Here is an 18,317-nt window from a genome sequence, read left to right on the forward strand (position 1 = left end):
ATGGGCATTGCATTTTTGTCTGCTACTTACACGCAGCCTAGTGTTCTCCATTCTCGCCCTGGGTTCAATGTTGTCTTCGATGTTCTGTATCCATGGATACAACTTCCAGCAAGCTAACACCTGTATATTCTCAGTTTTCTCTACTTTGTGTGAAATAAATTTGCTTATTTTTGCCGTGTGTGTATATATATTTATTGTGCCTGGGTTGTGGCTGAGAAAGGTCATTGTACTAGCCCACCTACACTATTATTTTATTTAGTTTATTTACCGAGGTAATACACTGATCACAACAGACTATTTACAGACAAAGCCCAGGTTATCAAATAAACAATTAATTCATTAATAAATAAATTAACAAATTAATAAACAAATAAATAATCAATACTTAGCACCTCCCAAGCAGTTCAGTAAGCTTTTTCTTCAGACTACCTCTCAACCTCTTAGAGCAAAAAAATCTGGACAAAGCCTAAAACGATGGGGGGCAAATAGGGTCAGATTTTAAATATTGCTCTTACAAACTTAGAAAGTTGCTAGAATAATAGGTTTTGCATTAGCATGCATTTTCTGAAGGATGTGGAGTCTTAAACTCAAATACTTCAATCCTCAGCTATTTGCCAGAAAGGTGCAGATTTTAGGATAAATAAACCAAAAATATTCGGCGAAAATCTGTACAGGTGAGAGGTATTAGATTCTGCAGCTCCCCCCTAGATTTCAACCTTCGATCTCCAAAACGTATAACACTGCCCCTCATACTGTGAAACAAATGGGCAAAATACACATACTAACAACTTCAACTAGGAAGCTCAACTATGGTTAAAATGTGTTAAACAATATTTCTAAATAAGTTATTTTGTTGAATCAGTATGACTCAGTGTTATTTCTCAAGAATAATAACTAAAGAATTCTTAACACCGAACGTGTGGCAGACCCTTTCAATGTGAAACATACTTTTTAAGACTTAAAATGAGGAAAGGTCCTCTTCATGAGGCACAGTTGAAAGGTATCCCTCCACCCCCAACCCTCACAACACCCAGGGGGACATCTATAACCAGACTTTCCACTGCAACACTATTTTATCCAAGTAAGAGATGTGGGTGTGATTTTACCAGGCACATGCAATATTAAATGCAATCTATTATTGTTTAGAACAGAGAAGTATACATTACTGAGCCTATACACTCACTTCTAATTGCTGAGTTGTTTTACTTTTACAGAATTGTGACGCACTTTTTTCGAAAAGTAAAAGTGCAAAACCACCACTCAGGTATACTTGCATTACAGTAACTAACAGACGCGTACACACTGCTCGTACAGACGTAGAATTAGCTCGGTTTAATTATAGAAAACTGACAAAAAGTGGAAATAATGTTGTTGGCCTACGTCAGAAAGTAGACCGCACAGTGTCCCCCACTATGTTTTCCTTCCTACTCCCCCCAACCAGGCTTTTGTATCTAACTACTTGCAATGAAATCATGTGCCGCCTTCACGAGACCTTTCGGCATCGGCAGTCCTAGGTGACAATGAACAGACGTTCTTGAATTACGACCGCACTGCCTGGAAGAACGGAGAGCTGTCCCACGTGTTCACACTAAAAAAGTAGCAAACTAATCTGATCAGCCCGCCAAAAAATACATTAAATATCTGCACAGCACAGGAAACCGGGAATTTTGGATTGTGCTGCGCAGTGCACTTTAAAACAGTATGCATAATAACGAAGACCCTTTCTCGACTGAAGCTGGCACTACTAAATCGGGGCCAAGTGGTAATACCCCGATGCCCAAACAAGGGGGGTTGGGGAAACCAGGGCAGCAAAGTGCACTGCAGCTTTCACCAGCTAAGAAAATGCCCCGGCTACCCAAGTGTGCACGATGCAGAAACCATGGCTATTCTTCCCCTTTGAAAGGGCACAAACGTTACTGTTTATGGCGAGACTGCCAATGTAAGAAGTGCAGTCTCATCGCTGAGAGACAGCGGGTGATGGCGGCCCAGGTAAGGAAGGACTCCTCGCTTCTTTTATAAGTCAATTGCAAATCACGCCAAATAACAGTTAAGGTTGTTGTACCGTATTTTTTTTTAAAGTCTGCAGGATATAAAGGATAAAGAATGCTGCTTTTTGCTTATTACACCCATAAGGAAACTCTTTAGAAAGTCTGCTAATGATAATATTTTGCGTAGGTGGCTGGACTGGTGTATTTTTTTACGCCCGTGGTACCTACTTCTTAACTTCTTGCCGCAACAATTCTGGACAGAGCCACACACGACAGGGGAACAAATGATCAAAATAGGGACACATTTTAAATATTGCTCTTGTAAACTTAGAAAGTTGCTAGAATAACAGGATTTAATTCCATTACCATATATTTTCGGAAGGATATGAAGACTTAAACTCAAATGTATATCATTATTTAATGACTTCAATTCACAGTGATTTGCCAGAAAACTACATATCTTGTGAGGAAAGGACCAAACATATGAGCCAAAAATCTGGACAGTTGAGGTATGTTGTGGTGTGTAGAACTAGGAAATTAGGTGTTTAGAAACGAATGTGCCACAGAGATGCTGAGTAGGAGCATCATGAAAGTATTGAACATACAGTCCTGTGGACTTTGGCATACCATTCAGCCTCTAAGAGCAAGTTTTCTGGACAAAGCCAAAAACACCACGGGTACTGAGGAGGCCTAAAATCATGACATATTTTAAATACTGAGGTTTTGCAATAGCAAGCATTTTTCTGAAGGATAGGACGTCTGAAATTTAAATGTATGTCATTATTTAGAGACTTCAGTAATCCCCCCCGGGCCCCACACACACACAAATATGAGAAACAGAACAAAACTTTGAGGCAAAATTTTGAACATTCTACGAACATCTGTAAAGTTGACAGGTTCGGTTGATAGATGTATGCAGCATAGAAATACAAATCATTATTTACCTATTTAGAATTTTTTGTACGTTTTCTCAGAAACCGTTACTAGCGGCTGAAGACTGAAAGCATTGGTGCCTTAAAACGGCACTTGTTACGCTTATCATTGTACTAAGGGAATTTAAAAAATCTTGGACATTTTCTTAGAAACCGTTGTAAATAATGGAACGCTGAAAACATTGGTGCCCCAAAACGGCACTAGTTACGTGTACCACTTCGCAAATTTTAGCCGTGTTGCATATTTATTAAACGTGAGTAATTTAGATACGTTTTAATGATACAAAGTTGTGCTCTCATATTTCTGTTAATGTATTTGCTGAAGAAACAGATTGTTTCATACTGTAAAAACAAATAGTAGCTGTTTTGCTGTGGGCCTGTCGGGTCCGGGATTGAATCAGATTGTATCATTTTGGTAAAAAGCGTGCTACCTCTTGTTCGTCTCGAGTCCAAAAACATATTTCATAAATAAGATTAAAATAGTTGAAAATGACGTACGTCTGGTTTAATTGATATTATTACGGCACCGTTAGTTTAACAATCTGACAGTACAGTACATAATATTTGGCGTATTTTTTTACTGCCATCCTATTTTAAAATCTATTTTCCATTAATACTGTTTGTGAGTCCTGCGCCTGTCAAACTCGTCGCCTATTCAGTTTTTTTTAAGAAAAATTGGGTTGCTGGAGACCCCCATTACAAACGAAAGTAACGGAAAATGCGTCCCAAAGAACAAGCATTTCACTTTCAAAAGTCACGTAATTGACATAATTAAGTTCTCAAAAACTTTTTAGGTGGGGACAGATATTGTGAAATCACGCCAGTATTTCTTGCCGTACGCTATTTGTTTGGGCGCTGTCATAGAAAATAGGTACAACTTAAAAAAGTTTACTGTGTTTACATTGGCACCTCGAAATGTATATATAATACACATTCTCAGAAACCGTTACTAGCGGCTGAAGACTGAAAGCATTGGTGCTTATTATAATTATATTATAAAAATCATTTGAAATCAAGAATCGCAAAACAAATTATCCAGTCAATTTATTTTTATTGTAAATCAGAAGCAAACTTGTATATATCAGTAAATTGGGAAGTTCATGTTGTTGAACATAGTTGGGTGTACTGTATCAATTTCTTACCTGTCAAAGGCTGTGATTACGTACAGCGCTATGATTTTTCTCATCAAATTTAGCTCTGCTCCTCCTAAATGTATAGACTTTCTTAATATAGGGGACAGACATTGTTTAATTAAAGTAAGCACGGTAACAATTCGTATCAGTGACTCTTGAAAAGTCAAAGTGTTAATTTCTGACCGCTATGATTTTTGAATATTACTGCCATGGCGTTTAATGCTCAGAGGTTGTTGAAGTATACACATTTATATATTGATTGTTTATATCTTCATCGTTTGACATCGGGACCCTGATACAATGGACAGACTGATGTAAACCACCTATTTAAAGCCAGTAATTCTCAAATTGTGAAATACGCAAACTGTGTTGCCTTAGGGCTCTGTAAATCAACATTCGGAGTGTTTCTTTCCAGCATACAAGGTTGAAATTGTTAATCTGAAGTAGGATATTCATTTGTCTGCAACCTGTGGGTTATGGATCCGATATCGGATCCGAACCGGCATAGTTTTCCAGCTATGGATCCAAGCTCTCAGCTCCTCCCCTCACCCATAATGCCCTGCTCTACCCTCATGACCCCAGATCTTGTTTGCCGCGCTGGTAACTAGATGTGGATTACATAGCTCTCAGCTAAGTAGACTTTTCTTGTTAAAAAAATAGAGAATTTTTTCCTTCTTTAACAATTTTTGTGAAAGTTGTAGGTTTATTATTATTGACTGTTTTTAGACTAATTTAATTTTCAGTAGTAATTTTATTCAGTGTGTGTGAGGCCTGTGTGCTTTTTTTTATTTGTTTAAGTTACTTTCTGTAACTTGAGGTTAGTTATAGACTATGGCTGAACAGCCTAAGTCCATATTTTCTAAGGCATTCCTACCTTTACCTCGGTAGCCTCACGAGACCACATAATAGCTCGATGCTTGGATCACCCCGATGATGAGAAGGTTAAGTCTTCCTCTCGACGTCCGTGTTCTGGAGAGGCATAAACGGGCCCGCTACTACCTCTTTGGGTGTCCGCCCCACCCCCCCTGGTGGACCTTTACCACCAGGGAGCGGAAGACCCACCGTGGAGCCAATTCCCAAAAAAAAGAGATAGAGAATCCTTAGCCCCTCCGACAGGACCCATTGGAGTAAGGGGCCTCCTGTAGATGCCATGTTGATGGGTCCCTCAGTCACCACGAGCAAGGAGATCGGATGATGGACGCTTGAGGATGGATTCAGTTGGCGACCTTCGGTGCCCCGACTGCTCTCTGGGGGGCGGCTGGGCATTTTTGGGCAGTCTAAGCGGCATGGGAGTCCAACAGCCGGACGCGCTGGGTTCTCAATCCATGATATCGTGATTCCTTTCCTCCCCACCTTCCAAAGATGAAGTACAGTCCTCCCATTCAGTACCACCGGTCAAAGGAGAGAAGTCATGGCAGAAATTGGCCATCTGCTAGAGAAAGAGCCCGTTCCCCAGACCCAGACCAGATCGGATCAGGGGTCCTACTTTTTTTAGTGCCGAGAAAGACGGGGAAACTAAGACCAATCCTAGACCCTCTCTCTCTGAAACCTGCAGTCCCCCAAGAAAAAAAATTCATGGGTCACTCTAATCTATTCTCCCCTTCTGGGAGAAGGCCACTTTGTTCAGTAGATCCTGCTGACGCGACCACCACATCCTAATGGACAGACAGCCGGAGCGTTCTCCCCCTCCGCTGGGAGCAGGGCCAAGCACCACCAGTTCCCGGGGTCCCTTGGTCTCACACCCCCCCCCCAGTTTGTTTACAAAGTACTAGCAGTGGTAGCGCTTCAGGGGTGCAGGTCTTTCCCTACCTGGACGACTGGCTCCTTACCCTCCAACAAGGCATCTACTTCTCAGACTCCTTTCTCCATCTTGCTCCATTTCTGGGCATCACAATAAATACAAACAAGTCCAACCTGGCACCCACTCAGCTCTTAGATTTCATAGGGGCCAGACTAGACACAAGGAGTTAGCCTTCCTCACTGCGGACAGAGTTCTAAATCTGCAGCTCCAGGTGCTGGGCCATTCTCCATTCATGTTCTGTTCCAGCGGAGTTGGTCCTGAGGGCTCTAGGGTCCATGGCTAGCACTTCTTCCTCTTGCCAGGCTCAATATGCATTCTACAGTGGGCGCTCTTAGTACAGTGGTCATACCTTGCTCTCCCCATGCATCATCCCATAGCGATCAGCAAGGCTTGTCTTGTGGTGGCTCCACTCCCGGATCTCCACGGGGTCGCCCATTTTGTGCTTCTCACGGTGACCACAGCCCGCCTCGGGTGGGGGGGGCGGGGCTGCGGGCGGACAGTCCAAGGCCGTGGGCGGACCCGCCCGTGGGGGGGGGCACTTAAGCCGGATAGTCCAAGGCACGTGGGAACGATTCAGAGACCTTACTGCATATCAATGTTCTAGAGATGAGAGCAGTGCTCTTAGCGCTGCTAGCACTTCAGGACTTTCTTCCCTTGGGAACAATATTCAATCGGACAATATGTCTGTTGTCTGGTACATCAACAAGCAAGGGGAACAAGGTCTTACCCTCTTTGTCGAGAGGGCCAGAGTTTTGGAAAAATGGCGTCCTCCCACGCTTTCTCTCAGCAAGCGCATTCCGGGTCGGTCCAACATCCTAGCGGACAAGCTCAGTCCATTCTGACCCCCCCCTTATGGTCTCAATTGTCAAGTAAGCGTGGCGCGCATATCCGCGACGTGGGGAACCCTTCATGCGATCTTTTGCTTCTCCCTCAAACACCAAGTCCTCCTCCTAGGTACCCCAAGAGACGCCTGGTGCATGCTTGGCCACTCTTCTGTATGCCTATCCACCCTTGCCTCTGATGCTGCAAGTTCTTCAAAAAAGCCTCTCGGTGGGTTGCAGAATGATTCTCATTGCTCCATTCTGGCCTCGACAGATCTGGTTCCCCTTCCAAGGTCTCACTCGGTGAATCCTCCTTGGATTCTAGATCCCATTCGGATCTGATATCCCATCCATCCTGCATTCCTCCTCGCTCCAGTTCCACTCCCATCCACTTCACGGTTCCTCTCCTGTAGTGCTTGATTTTCTAACCTCTCTCTTTAATGATGGTGCCAGCAGTTCCACAGTCAAAGTTCAATTTCTCACTATCACATTGGTCAAGAGTCTAATCCTCTTATGTCAGCCAAATTGTGCAAAACATTTCTTAAGGTACTTTCCTTCTCAGGCCCCTATAAAGCAAGCAGTTCCTCCTTGGACTTTCTTTGGTCCTACAGGCCTGACGCTCCCCCTTCGAGCCGCGGCTACAGTGGATCTCAAATTCTTGTCTTACAAGACAGCCTTTTGGTAGCCATTACATCAGCCAAGAGAGTTTCTGAACTTCAAGCTTTATCAGCTAAACCTCCTTACTTGGTTTTATCCGGACGACGTGTCTCCTCAGGACCAACCCGCCCTTCCTTCCTAAAATCGCTTCTGAAGCAAACATCAATCAATCCATTAACCTCCCTGTTTTCTTCCCTAAGTATGAAAACAAAGGTGAGTATAGGCTACACTCACTAGATGTTCACAGGCAACTAAGATCTTATCTCAACAGGACAGCTGGTCATAGGCAATCCGACCAGCTGTTTATTTCCTTTGCAAAATTCAATTCTAAAGTTTCTCTGTCCGCTGGATTTCACAGTGCATTTTATTGGCTCCAGGAAGGACCGGAGGTGTTCATGCCCATTCAACCGTTCCTCTAGATGATATTTGTGCAGCAGCCACGTGGGCTTCATCTCATACATTTATTTCTCACTATAAGTTGGATCTTGCAAATATCCTTCCATGATGGCAAGATTCAGCAGACAAATGAATATCCTACTTCAGATTTAGAAGTTATGTACTCACCATAACGTTCCATCTGAGTAGGTGTATTCATTCCATCCTATCCCCTGGCCTTTCAGTTTCCTGCATATTCCTTGTTTTGAGGGTATTGTTGCTTATCTGAGGTCATGAGGGTAGAGCAGGGCATTATGGGTGAGGGGAGGAGCTGAGAGCTTGGATCCATAGCTGGAAAACTATGCCGGTTCGGATCCGATATCGGATCCATAACCCACAGGTTGCAGACAAATGAATACACCTACTCAGATGGAACGTTATGGTGAGTACATAACTTCTAATTTTCACCAGTATATGCCAGGTTGTATAACTAGAACAGATTATACTGAAGTTGGATGGCAGTTGTACCTGCTTTTCACTTCATATTTTCTATTGACGCAAAGCTGCGGTGGTGCAGCTGTAGCGTTGTTGCCGCCCAACAATAGGCTCTTCCGTTCGATTCGCGGGTGGAGCGCCTTCTGTGTTGAGTCGTGAGTTTGCATGTCCTCGTGCTGGTTGAAGATATTCGTAGAATGGGCGTGCCTTCGTTGAAGGTTGGGCGTTGAGCTGGCACCTCCGCTCCCGTAAAAAAATCTACAGCCATGACCCCTAACCGGGAAAAAACGAAAAAAATAACATTTTTTATTATTGATGCAGTCTTTTGGTTGTAATTATTATTATTATTAATTATATTATTGTTGCACTTAGTCTAACAGAATGCACCAGATAATATTACCACAGAAACAGTGACTATGGGCGTACATGACTTTGAACAAGGTGTTTTTATCCATTAAAATATCCCAGTAACTTAAAAAGACCAGCAACAAACTCATGTGTTATGTTACTGTGTTAAAAAGGTCTTATTAAATAAAGCATCACAGCGGGTTAACATTAAGTAATGGTATTCTGATCTTTTATCTTTATCTCAGAAGTATGATAATAGTCTGTTTTGTAAAATTAGCTTTTCTCTTTCCAGACTTGGGAGGAAGTATTTTCTGTGGTATCCAGAGTGTAATTCCTTCTTCGTTAACATAAAAGCCATATGTGTAATACTGATAAGAAAATTCATTCAGTTACAACAGGTCTTTCTCACACATAAAAATTAATCTTAAGGTAAAAATGCTAGTAGTTGTAAAAAATGGCAGCTGCTTTCATTTTTATATGCTGCCCAATTCGCAGTACCCGGATCTTCCAGGAAACTGACACCACTTTCATTCATGGTAAAATATGCATTAATTGTTGCATAGTCATTGTATGTTGTCATATGGCCATTGTATAGTCCACCCATACAAGCAAAACAACAATAACTAAAGACATTTATGCATTTTTGAGTTAGTAATGTTTTATTTTATTCATACAGCATGGATAGGTGAAACACAGGATTTAGTTGCATGCAGGAGCACCTCAGTTAGATAAACCTGTGACCCAAATACTTTGCTTATTTTCGCTATTCTGGTACTGCTAGTTTTAAATGTGCTGTTTCAGACTAGACTGACGATAGACTGCTCATGTGAAAATAACACTTGGATATAAGGAGTACGAGGGTAGTGTGACAGCGGTGAGGTCTGCGGTGGGAGTGACGGATGCGTTTAAGGTGGAGGTGGGGTTACATCAAGGATCAGCTCTGAGCCCTTTCTTATTTGCAATGGTGATGGACAGGTTGACAGACGAGATCAGACAGGAGTCCCCATGGACTATGATGTTTGCAGATAACATTGTGATCTGTAGTGAGAGTAGGGAACAGGTGGAGGAGACCCTGAAGAGATGGAGATATGCTGTAGAGAGAAGAGGAATGCAGGTCAGCAGGACTAAGACAGACTATATGTGTGTGAATGAGAGGGAGGATAGAAGAATGGTGAGGATGCAAGGAGTAGAGGTGGCAAAGGTGGATGAGTTTAAATACTTGGGGTCAATAGTTCAGAGTAACGGTGAGTGTGGAAGAGAGGTGAAGAAGAGAGTATAGGCAGGATGCAGTGGGTGGAGAAAAGTGTCAGGAGTGATTTGTGACAGACGAGTACCTGTAAGAGTGAAAGGGAAGGTCTACAAGAGGGTAGTGAGACCAGCTATGTTATAAGGGTTGGAGACAGTGGCATTGACAAAAAGGCAGGAGTTTAAGCTGGATGTGGCAGAGTTAAAGATGTTAAGATTTGCACTGGGTGTGACAAGGGTGGACAGGATTAGGAATAAGTATATTAGAGGGTCAGCCCAGGTTGGTAGGTTTGGAGACAAAGCCAGAGAGGCAAGATTACGTTGGTTTGGACATGTGCTGAGGAGGGATGCTGAGTATATTGGGAAAAATATGCTAAGGATGAAGCTACCAGGTAACAGGAAAAGAGGAAGGCCAAAGATAAGGTTTATGGGTGTGGTGAGAGAGGACATGCAGGTGGTTGGTGTGACAGAGCAGGATGCAGAGGACAGGAAGAAATGGAAACAGGTGATCCGCTGTGGCGACCCCTAACGGGAACAGCCAAAAGAAGAAGATGATGATGATGATATAAGGAGTTGTTACAAAAGTTAAAATTTCACAACATATACCCAGATGACTTGGACACTAAGTGTAGCTGGAAGTGCCTAGTTTGCTAATTTTCTTGGTTTGTTTTGTTTAAAATCACTTATAAGTCAATCATGTGTTATGCATTTATCAGAGGTGTATCTGGGTGTGTTTATTTAAAACATGTGATTTGTGTATTTATTTTCCCATGAGAAATTTCTAACCAGGGTGCCAAGAATATAGTCAGGACTCAGGAAAATGGATTTTAACCTTTGGTTTGCTGTTCGGAAATAGTGTCTGGAAAATCAGTTTCCAGAACTGTTCATAGGTGTGTACTAGGCTAATGGCCCTGGAGCCTTTACAAGCCTAACCCATAGGATTACCCTGGCAACGTGCCACCTGACCTTAGTTCCCAGTGCCTCTGTCGAGCAGAGCCACTGAATTGTGTAACTGAAATAGGTTGCATGCCTTCATGCTTTATTTCTTATATCTTTAAATAATGTAAAGTTACTCTGAAACCAAATTTTTTACTAGTACGTATTGAATGAATAACTGATTTGAATATGAATGACATGGTGAATCACTGATTAAGTAGGGAACTGGTTCTTTGGCATAGACAGGTAAAGCCTAGACTTTGATCAAGACAACCTTGGATCTTCCAGCAACCTGGATGCTTGAGGATCTGGCAAGGAAAGGTAGGACTGAGCAGCCAATGCTGGTTTGCTCATTCAGGGAGGAGGAAATAGTAGACCTAGCTGTATTTTGGCACCTACTTGAGAAAGTTGTTAACTGCATGCAGAATATGGACCAGGGATATTCTTCTTACTCTGCCAAAACCGCGTTTGCATGAAAGCTTTCTTCATCTGTGCACAGCAGTGTGCATGCTGAAGGATAGGTATAACAGACTTTAGCTTCTGCAATTATTCATGTCAGCTGCAACTCAGGGTTTAGGGTCACAAAATAAGAAACCCAGTGATGGCTGCCTGCATGACAACTGCAGGCTGCAGCACAAGAGGCTCTCACCCTGGTAATGGAGAATGAATGGTTACAGTTAGAGTGGAAAGTTCATGTAATAGGCAGATATGGGGGTGGTGGATAAATGCACCTCAAAATCTGTGAGGTATTCATTATGGGATTATTTGTCCTGTAAAAACAAAAGAGCTGAAACTGGACAAATATTTTTTTTTCCAAGTTCACCAAAGTAGGGAGAAAGGCAAATAAATACTTCATATTATTTTATTATTACTGTTTTATTTCCAGAAACCAAATATTTGCCGTTCCTCAAATAATGACTGATGCAGATGTCAGAATATGTAGTAGGCTGCATGGGTGTGGGAATCCCATCCTCATATAATACAGTAATTTCAACCAAGTATTTATTTGTGATCTTTTGATTGCAATTTTGTGTATTTCAGATGAAATGCTCACTATTTTTGGGAGACTCCTTCAGTTTTTTCTGGAATGCTTTTGATCAAGAGTTTATACAGGTATATACCATGTATGCTGTGGCATATTCTTTCTTGAAATAGTTAATTTGTTCTTTTTAGTGAGATATGTTGGAATTTTAATTAAAAATAAACCTTAGTGCATTTAAAGTGATTTTTATTGTATTATGTTATGTATGCTTTTTCAGATTGCCTGGTGGGCTAAACTATTTTTTTTTTGCTTTGCTTAAGCCTGTCATATCAGAATTATTATTCCTTTTAATATTATTTTGTATAATACTGGAAAATGACGATGTCCAGAAACATGCATTGTCAGGACAGGTGCAGTTTGGAGGGGTAGTTAGGTTTGGGAAGCTGGTGTACAGTTCAGTAAATCATGGTTATACCCCTGGTTCTGATACGGTATAAAGGCTGTATGGCTGTTAGTCTGGTAACCTTACAAAGATGTGTCTGGAACGTTTCTCCCCGGGCTTCCACTGAAAATTGGCTCATTCCAAGTCGGACTTTCCCAGTAAACAAATGTTAAATAAATGAACCCCCCCCCCTGTAAATTCCACTAGCCAGAAATACATTTTTAAACTCTTGTGACAGTCCTAGGTGACTCTTGTGACAGTCCTAGGTGATTAAATTGTTTACAACCTAAGCTAGTGGAAGTGTAGATTCAGACTTTACCTAATAATACAGAGCCTAATGTGGAACATGTTGTTTTAGTTCTCTAAACTCTACCAGTCTGATGGTGTTGAAAATGCTACTTTTAAGGGGGGAAAGCTGGAATGTTTAAATTTTGGGTAATGAGTATATGTAGACTAAGTTACTTTTATTAGTATATGGCATGAGAGATTACACAATAAAAACAAAAAATTAACTTTTGATTACTATGTGCTATCATATTTCATAGCGGTCTCTAAAAAGGGACATCTCTTAGTCTATTCCCTGTAGCATAGTTTACTGTAAACGTGGCCTGTTTGTAGTGCACACCCAGTATGCCACAAACAGCGGTCATAATATTTTGTACAGAGAACGAGTTGCTGACTTTTTATAAAACATTGATGGAGTTATACTGGCCAAACGTTAAGCAATTACAGAAAAAACTGTCTGTGCTACATGTAAGATCGAAAGTACAAAGAATGTGAAGTAGATTTAAAGTTGATTTTGTAGTGCAGACAGAATATGTGGACTTACTGCATTTGTTTTAATGCTTTCTTCAACATGTGCAGTTTGTATTAATCAGGTATGAATTCACCAGAAGAATGAGCAGCAAAAACGTGATATATTTCAATAATATTTTCAGTGGTAAACTTACTTTGTTTGAATAAAGTTTCTTCAGTGTGTTGAAGCACCCAAACTAATTTACTTCACAACACAATAACTAGAACCATGACTTTTACAACAGGAAGTTTAGGGATGCGTGCTCTCATTGTGGGACAGCAATCACGTTAGTTAACTTTATGTTGTCAGTGGGCTTACATTTACAGCTGTGGTGTGTGACCAGGATTTTTGAAACTGTACCTCAACTTCAAGACTGCCTCCTCCAAGTAATGTAAATGATTCCTTTTTTACTGCAGTGACTCCCAAGTATGGATTTAGAGATGCAGGATATACACTGAATAAGTTTTTATTGATTACTGCTGCAGTAAACTTAGCTGTAGGGGTTATATCCTGCCAAGGATATAACAGCCAGTCTGCTTTCAAAACTTCAGGGTACCTTCCGTGCACCCAAACTGTCAAGCAACTGGAGATGAGCTGACTAAAAGACAAGTTTGGGCATGAAGCCCTTCAGAGCTTCACTGCCTCTTGATATGAGTACTCTCCTCCGAGGCTTTCAAGAATTGACGGTCAGCTTGTGTTTTTCTCTGCTTGGCAGATAAGTTCCCTTTGGGGAAAGAACTTTAATTTTCTTATGTTTACTGATATTTTATTACTTTCCTCTTCAGGAAAGTTATTTTAAATGGACTGTCTCAAGATTCTTAACTTACTTTTAAATGAATCATTTGTTTTTTCTGTCAGTTTTAAAGTAATGTAAATTAACTGGTTTCTGTGGATAAATTATGTATAATTTTCTGTTGTGGGGCTGCCGTAGTGTTTGAAAATGCTTTTTACTGTGTTTTTTCTGTGGACTGGCAGTTTTGCTGGCATTTGCTGCTTGGATTCCCAGGAAAGAGGCACCATTTTCAGCGTGACCATGGAACAGATTGTCAGTCCCATAGTCGGTCCTTCTTCCAGCCCCAAAAAGAAAAAGTTATACAGACAGCCTTTGACACCACAGCAGGCTAGCAGTTTGTCTCAGCCACAGGTAAGTGACTCTGCTGTGGCCATTTGTTGTACCTTAGACCACTCATCTTTTACCCTTAATCCCCTACAGCCACTATGGAACATGGGTTGCCACATCCTCTACGGCTGTTGGAGTTCCCTCATTGGGGAAGTGGGAGCCACTCTTGTCTGTCCTGAGACAGGGAACAGAGAAGGTTTAACTGTTTTGGTAGAATGCTGTGCCCATCTTTGGGGAAGCAGTGGCTGCCGTTACTTACACGGTTGGCCCCATTTTTCCTGTCAAAAAGAAACACAAAACCAAACATGTATGCCCCTCAAATTTCTTTGAATAGGAGTAGAAAATCGTCTAATTAAGGGTATGGAAAGTGTAGTTTCTGGTAAAAAAAAGAGGGATGCCTCTTTTCCTGAAGAGAGTCAAGATTCTGAATTTCAACAGGAAGATGCAGGGGCGGATTCAAGGTTTTGTCCTCATATTTATGATTCAGACTCGGGAGAGCTCAGTTTCTGATTTTTCATGTAGGGGTTCTCTTTCTGTGAGACTACTGCTAGAATGTTCTAGAAAGTTGTTATAGAAGGATTTTCCAGAAACTACACCCATTTTTCCTGTTCTGTCTGCTTTAGAGGATGTGTGTCTTACTGCCTGAAGTTTTCCTGATAGTTAGCCAGCTGTTCATTAAAAAAACAGGTGTGATGTATAAAGTTTCTCGAGCCTTTTACATTTTTATACACTATTCCCAAACCTGATCCAGCAGCTATAGGCAAAGTGGACAACACCGCTGATAAGCACTTAGTTAATTGCAATCCTGCTCTTTCTGATAAGGATAGAAAAAATATTGATAGATATACAGAAAAGTGTATATTTCTGCAACTTTGATTTTCAGAATTTTAAATTGTCGCGTTCACATGTTAAAGTTTGTTCAGATATATTGTGAAAGTATGATATGAGGAAAGTTTATTTACAGGTTCTTGTGATGATAAAAACTGCTTTAAATAACTTAGTTTTCTGTTGCTGCATCTTTCAGGGCTATGGCCAGTGGTACTGTTTTAAGGAGGTTTGCTTGGCTGCATTCTCAGAACCTCCCAGATGATTTAAAATAATGATATTTTAAATTATCCCTTAGATGGAGATTTAGTGTTTGGCCCCTGTGCTACAGAGGTTATCAAAAGGCATGATGAAATGGGCAAGGTGATCCAGGGAAGATTTTTCAGCCATCCTTTTCCAAATTGCCCAAGGGATTTTCTTTCTCCTCTTCCAGTTTTGGCAAACAACAAAATAAACAGTCTTAACCAGGTAAACAGATGCTTAACTCATTCACTCCAGTGGAACTCAGGAAGTTTGCACTGTAACTTCCAATGGGCAGAGCTTAAGCCTTTTGACAGAATCAAATTACGTCCTTGCATTTCAAACAAATGTTCATATCTCTGGAGCAATAGGGGTTATGAAAGTAGTATAAATGCACCATAAAAAATGAAACAAAACACTGCTGTCAGTTGGATAAGGAAACAGATATAAAATGTCTTTAAAACATATATTTATTCACAAATAAAATCACGATTGAGAGCTTTCATCCCCATATAGCGACTTCATCAGAATCAATTAATACACACAGTAAACACAGTTATATGCTATCAAAAATTCGCCTATTTACAATTAATTTAATATTTAAAGGTACCATTTTTTTAAACCAACACTTCTTAACCTAAACTAAGTTAACTAACATAAAATAAATAACTAATCCATTGCCCAAATATAACCTAATATTTTATTTCCTCGTGTTGTTATTAAATAATTGCTCTCTTATTTAATATGGGGATCAAGGAAATGTTTTAATTTAGTCCTGGACTATGAGTGACATGTAATTTAATTTGCCATCTTAGCTCTCTTTCTTCTATCTGTGATCTAAAGTCACCCCCTCTGGGATTTGGTGTTACTCACGCTATAATTCCAAATTCAAACTTACTAAAACAAGGGCATGTCAGAGAATGTTTAAAGAGGGCATTGTTTTGGTTGCCAGTAGTTATTTGGTATAGGTGTTCCTATATTCTATCTCAGAGACGTCTCTCCGTTTTACCCACAGAGAATGCAGGGCACCCTTTTGACTCTAGCTCATTTTCAAGAAAAAATTCCTTTGCCTCTAATATGTACTTGCACTGCGTGCATCTCCCACATTTGTGTGTTCCTAATTTCTCTTGGCTTTTATTGTATGAACCTCTTTTAATCATTTCTAAACTTGTTTTTATATTAATTCCTGTCTTAAATACAAAAGACGGTTGTGGACCTAATATAGAGTAAATGCTTGGATTGCATTTCAATATGTTCCAATTACCATCTACTGTCTTTTTAACTGACTTAGCTTTGGCACCATAGGACAAAACCAAGGCTTTCTCGAAAGTTTTCCCTTCAATGGAGAGATTATTTTCTTGTAGTCCCACACCCAGTAAGGGATTATATCTTATGCCCCGCTGCGATTCCACATAGTCTAAGGTATCTTCCACTAAACTCTTAGGGTAACCTCTGGCATAAAACGTATCAGCCACTTTCCTAAGCTCATTGTGTTGTTGTTTGTCTTTCGGCTTTTTCTCGGTAAGGGGTCGCCACAGCGGAACTCCGGTCCGCTAATGACTGGCAGTAGATTTTTACGAAATGCCGAGGTGCCAGCTCGACGCCCAACCTTCAAAGAAGGCACGCCCATTTACGCACGTGTATCTGTTCAAAATAGAATTAATATAAAAACAAGTTTAGAAATGATTAAAGGAGGTTCTTGCAATACAGGCCAAGAGAAATTAGGAACACACAAATGTGGGAGATGCACGCAGTGCAAGTACATATTAGAGGCAAAGGAAATTTTTCTTGAAAATGGGCTAGAGTCAAAAGTAGTATTTGTGAAGGGCAATTGTCAAATGATAGGAATGATTTATTTAGCAAAATGTGTGGGGTGCCCCACATTCTATGTGGGTAAAACGGAGAGATGTCTCCGAGATAGAATATATGAACACCTATACTAAATAATGACTGGCAACCAAAATAATGCCCTATTTAAACATTCTTTGATATGCCCTTGTTTTAGTAACTTTGAATTTGGAATTATAGAGCGAGTAACACCAAATCCCAGAGGGGGTGACTTTAGATCACAGATAGAAGAAAGAGAGCTAAGATGGCAAATTAAGTTACATGCCACTCATAGTCCAGGACTAAATGAAAACATTTCCTTGATGCCCATATTAAATAAGAGGGCAATTATTTAATAACAGCACTAGGAAATAAAATATTAGGTTATATTTGGACAACGCATTCGTTATTTATTTTAAGTTAGTTTACTTAGTTTAGGTTAATAGTTGTTGGTTTAAACACATGGTACCTTTAAATGTTAAATTAATTGTAAATAGGTTAATTTTTGATAGTAAATAAGTGTGTTTACTGTGTGTATTAATTGATTCTGATGAAGTCCATATAAGGGGATGAAAGCGCTCAATCATGATTTTATTTGTGAATAAATATATATGTTTTAAAGACATTTTATATCTTTTTCCTTATCCAACTGACAACAGTGTTTTGTTTTGCTTTTTTCTTGTGTTTTTGGATTGCTGTTTATGCATTTTCTGGTAAAGTAGCATAAATGGGAAACTTCAGTACAAACTATTTTCATAGTGGTAGTACTCTTTAAGTTTTAGGTCTTAAACTGAATTTTATAAATCACAGTAAACACAATAACAATTACATCTGTAATATTTTGTAAACAACTTACAATATCTCAGCAACCACTCAAGTTACACACATACTGTCAGCAGCATTTTATTCATCTAGCTGACAGCTTTCATATGAGGCTAAGGAATTCTGTCTGTGGTACTCGGCTGTTGAGGTATATAGAAAATTCTGTCTATATAAATTAATGTCGTAAAAACAACAGTTAATATCTATTTACTTGCACTAGAAATAGGTCAAATATTAATGCAGTTGAGGTTTCCATTATGTAAGCTTTAGGATGAAATCTTTTAAAACCTTGTACATAGCATAGTTTTGGAATTATTGATGGTAATATGAATAAGCAATATTTGACGTCTAGAGGCGTCAGTAGGAATTAACTGCAGATGCACTTGGAGGTGTCACTCGGATGTAATGAGTTAAGAAAAAGTGGCAACAGAGTTCCAAAAAGACATCTCAAACTTCCCAAAACCAAGGACGGTCCAACAAGTCCGAATGACTGTTCATGAGACCTTATGAACCCCTCCCACCCTGGCCCCTA

At 40.2% G+C, this 18,317-nt stretch overlaps 1 protein-coding gene across 2 annotated transcripts in view; it reads left to right on the top strand.

The window, feature by feature from the left end:
* Positions 1-1,408: 1,408 nt before the first annotated feature.
* DMRT1 (doublesex and mab-3 related transcription factor 1) overlaps positions 1,409-18,317 on the top strand; it is a 2,140,563-nt gene continuing 2,123,654 nt past the window's right edge. The window contains exons 1-2 of one of the 2 annotated variants that reach the window (XM_044060824.1): positions 1,538-1,989; positions 11,773-11,844. In XM_044060824.1, the coding sequence (XP_043916759.1) occupies positions 1,702-1,989; positions 11,773-11,844 (360 nt within the window). In that variant the 5' untranslated portion in view covers positions 1,538-1,701. Of the gene's footprint in view, positions 1,990-11,772; positions 11,845-18,317 lie in introns of both variants that reach the window. The other variant, XM_044060825.1, reaches the window with a different exon arrangement.

This window comes from Protopterus annectens, chromosome 2.part0, assembly GCF_019279795.1.
Source record: "Protopterus annectens isolate FY-2018-M chromosome 2.part0, PAN1.0, whole genome shotgun sequence".
In the NCBI taxonomy this organism is placed as follows: Eukaryota; Metazoa; Chordata; order Ceratodontiformes; family Protopteridae; genus Protopterus; species Protopterus annectens.